We start from the raw sequence: 3,316 nt of genomic DNA, 5'->3' as shown, positions 1-3,316 counted from the left end.
CGATCGCTGCCGCGATAAGGAAATCCAAAGTGGACAACCAATATCCAAATAGAACCTCAGCTTAGCGTAGCGGCAGATCGTAGCACAGATAAGCCCGAGCGAGAGAATCTCAGATAAACGCGAGCACAAAACGGAACGTGTGCAAGGAACGGTTCTTCATCGGGCAGTGTTTTATTTTTGTGTAAAGTGCGAGAGGGGAATACAAAAACTCTTTTCTGCCGTCCCGCAAGACATTTGTTTAAGTCGCGAAGTGCCGTTTTTTCATCCCCCTCCCCCCTAATACATTCGTCTTCGTGAGCGGTCTCTTTGTGCGTTTGGTGTCCATGGTGCCGATTGATAACCTTTTGCAAAAACATATCTATCTGATACGAGTCAAGAAATACTTGAAAGGTTAGTGTGCCGCGTCGATTGGTGGGGCAAAGGCAGGGCATTGGAGCCCCCTTCCAATTGTGGATAAATCGCTGTTCCATGCTGAAATCATATTATGTGATTGCATCAGCTGGAAAATTGATCATCGGGTGCCCCATGGTCAGTGCCGGACTGCCTGACTTGTGCCTGTGCCAGTTCTCAATTCCAATAATTTGGAGCGCGGCCTGACGCCAATTCTGAACTCGAGAAGTGTCTGAGAATGTCTCTGGCTGTGGCTCTTATTTATGTTTCGGTTTTCTTTCTGATGTGTGCCCTTTTTGTATTTCTCTAGCAACACATTACGATGAAAGATTTGAAAGCGAAGACCCCATCGCCGAGCAGCCGCCGCAGCGTCTCCAAGCTGGAGTCCAGCACGGTTAGCACTAAACCAAAATCCATTGTTTATCCCCATTCCAAATTTTGTATCGTATTCAACCCTCCACCCCCCTCCAGTCTCTACAGAGCGGCGAGGCGCTGCTGAAGCCATCGATGCTGCCCAAGGCATTGGCATCGGCAGCGGCATCGTCTGAGGAGGAGCCCCTGCATCTGGAACTGAAGTCACGCGACAATTGGGGCAGCTCCCTGGAGTTTCTCATGTCATGCATCGCTCTGAGCGTGGGCCTGGGCAATGTCTGGCGCTTTCCGTTCACCGCCCTGGAGAACGGTGGCGGCGCCTTTCTGATCCCCTATCTGACGGTGCTGTTTGTGGTGGGAAAGCCGATTTACTACATGGAAATGCTGCTGGGCCAGTTCTCCAGTCGCGGCATTGTGCAGGTCTTTGACTTTGCACCCCTCATGAGGGGTAAGTTGTGCTCCTCTCCCCTCCCCTGCCCCTGCCCTGGATGTGATGACACTTCTTGCACTTTCTTGCAGGTGTGGGCTATGCTCAGCTCTTGGCCTTGGGCGTTTTGGCCACATACTACGCCTCGGTGATGGCCCTCACGCTGCGCTACTTCTTTGACTCGTTTGCGGCGGTGCTGCCCTGGAGCTACTGTCGCCCGGAATGGGGCGATGGGTGTGTGAGTGCCGCCAGCGATGGACACCAGCCGCAGGTGGGACAGCTGTCGCGGAACTTTAGCTCATCCTCGCAGCTCTACCTGCAGCGCATTGTCCTCAACGAGACGCAGTCGCTGGCAGAGCACGGCATTGGCTATCCCAGTGGCAGCCTGGCCCTGATGCTGGCCCTCTCCTGGCTGACGGTCACACTGATCATCATGCGGGGCGTGAAGAGCTCTGGCAAGGCCTCGTATGTCCTGGCGCTGTTCCCCTACGTGGTCATGCTTATCCTGCTCGTCCGTTCGCTCACCCTGCCGGGCGCCTACGACGGCGTCATGTACTTCCTCACGCCGCAGTGGGACAAGCTGCTGGAGCCGGAGGTGTGGTACAATGCCGTCACTCAGGTGTTCTTCTCGCTGGCCGTCTGCTTTGGCGTGATCATCATGTACTCCTCGTACAACCGCTTCGGGCACAATGTCTACAGGGATGCGAATATCGTGACCACGCTGGACACCTTCACCTCCCTGCTCTCGGGCGTGATTATCTTTGGCATCCTGGGCAACCTCGCCTACGAGTCTGGCACGAAGGACATTGGCAGTGTGGTCAGGGCGGGACCGGGCCTCGCATTCATCTCGTATCCGGAGGCCATTGCCAAGTTCAAGATGATGCCGCAGATCTTCTCGCTGCTCTTCTTCGCCATGCTCTTCATGCTGGGCGTGGGCAGCAACGTGGGCATGGTCAGCTGCATCATGACCGTGCTGAAGGATCGATTTGTGAACGCCAAACTCTGGCTGATTGTCGTCGGCCTCTCGCTGACCGGCTTCGCCGTGGGTCTCATCTACATCACGCCCGGGGGTCAGCACATCGTAACACTGCTGGACTTCCATGGCGTGACCTTTGTGTCCCTGGTGTCGGCCATCTTTGAGCTTGTGGCCGTCGGCTGGATCTACGGTGAGTGGGCGCACCTTTTCCGACATACTTCTGACTTTTGTTTCGTAATTTTAGGCACCAAGCGACTCTGCCAGGATGCGGAGTACATGCTGAACATCAAGACATCGAAATACTATCGCATCTGCTGGTCCATTGTCACGCCCCTGGTGATGACTGTCATCCTGCTGTACACCCTGTTCACCATGCGTCCCTTGCGCTACAATGGACAGGAGTTTCCCCTGCCCTATCGCGGTAATGGCTCTCCCTCTCACATGTCTCCCCTCCCTGAGTCACCATTCTGTTCATTTCAGTATTCGGCTGGTGCATCTCGGCCCTCATCATTGGCCAACTGTTCTATTGGGCCTGTCATGCCAACTACAAGCAGCCCAAGGGCACCCTCAAGTGTCGCATCAGCAACTCGCTCAAGCCCCATTCCGATTGGGGGCCATTGGACTCCAAGCAGCTGATCGACTATCAGATGTTTCGACGCAACCAAAAGGAAGTCACTGCCACTGCCACTGCCAGTGCCAGTGCCAGTGCAGGTCTGAAGCCACGTCGCTGGCTGTGCTACAGCGTGGGAGATCGCATCTTTGGCTGAAGAGGAATCGTATATAGAGACCCGCTCTATATAGCAATTATTCCAACAATCATTTGTAATCTTTATTCCTTCAGTGGGAAAATCTCTTTAGGTGTTTAGGGCATTGTACTTAATAAATGTTTTCTCTTTTTTATACTCTTCAAGTTTTGGTAGTCTGCTAAGCCGCAGTGGAAGAGAGAGCGAGAGGGAATGACCGAATATGTCTGCTGCCACGCACATAGAATGGATATTGTATTTGTCTTATATTAATTTTAAACACTTTCCAGCTGCCTGCCAACTTAAAGTTTGAATTTTCTCATTTCTCATTTTTCACATTTCAATTTGCAGTGAAAATGTTTACGTTTTTCTATGCTACTCATTCGAGGCTGACATCCACAAATTGGT

General features: G+C 52.8%; 1 protein-coding gene across 1 annotated transcript; it reads left to right on the top strand.

Moving 5' to 3' along the window:
* Positions 1-275: 275 nt before the first annotated feature.
* On the top strand, positions 276-3,067 carry LOC111068524 (sodium-dependent nutrient amino acid transporter 1). Its single transcript, XM_022358029.2, has 6 exons — positions 276-390; positions 701-784; positions 862-1,210; positions 1,282-2,355; positions 2,410-2,586; positions 2,646-3,067. Exons 2-6 carry the CDS (start codon positions 713-715, stop codon positions 2,930-2,932), a joined length of 1,959 nt encoding a protein of 652 aa, XP_022213721.2. The 5' UTR covers positions 276-390; positions 701-712; the 3' UTR covers positions 2,933-3,067.
* Positions 3,068-3,316: the final 249 nt, after the last annotated feature.

The sequence above is a fragment of the Drosophila obscura genome, unplaced genomic scaffold (assembly GCF_018151105.1).
Source record: "Drosophila obscura isolate BZ-5 IFL unplaced genomic scaffold, ASM1815110v1 contig_1, whole genome shotgun sequence".
Classification (NCBI taxonomy): Eukaryota; Metazoa; Arthropoda; class Insecta; order Diptera; family Drosophilidae; genus Drosophila; species Drosophila obscura.
The sequence above is the reverse complement of the archived record's forward strand: the minus strand, read 5'-3'. Positions and strand labels throughout refer to the sequence as shown.

Bases quoted from the DNA above. Each gene is read 5' to 3' on its own strand.
- LOC111068524 (XM_022358029.2), top strand. From the start codon at position 713: ATGAAAGATTTGAAAGCGAAGACCCCATCGCCGAGCAGCCGCCGCAGC. The intron at 785-861 runs GTTAGCACTAAA...ACCCCCCTCCAG, and splicing joins CCAAGCTGGAGTCCAGCACG to TCTCTACAGAGCGGCGAGGC. The intron at 2,356-2,409 runs GTGAGTGGGCGC...TCGTAATTTTAG, and splicing joins GGCCGTCGGCTGGATCTACG to GCACCAAGCGACTCTGCCAG.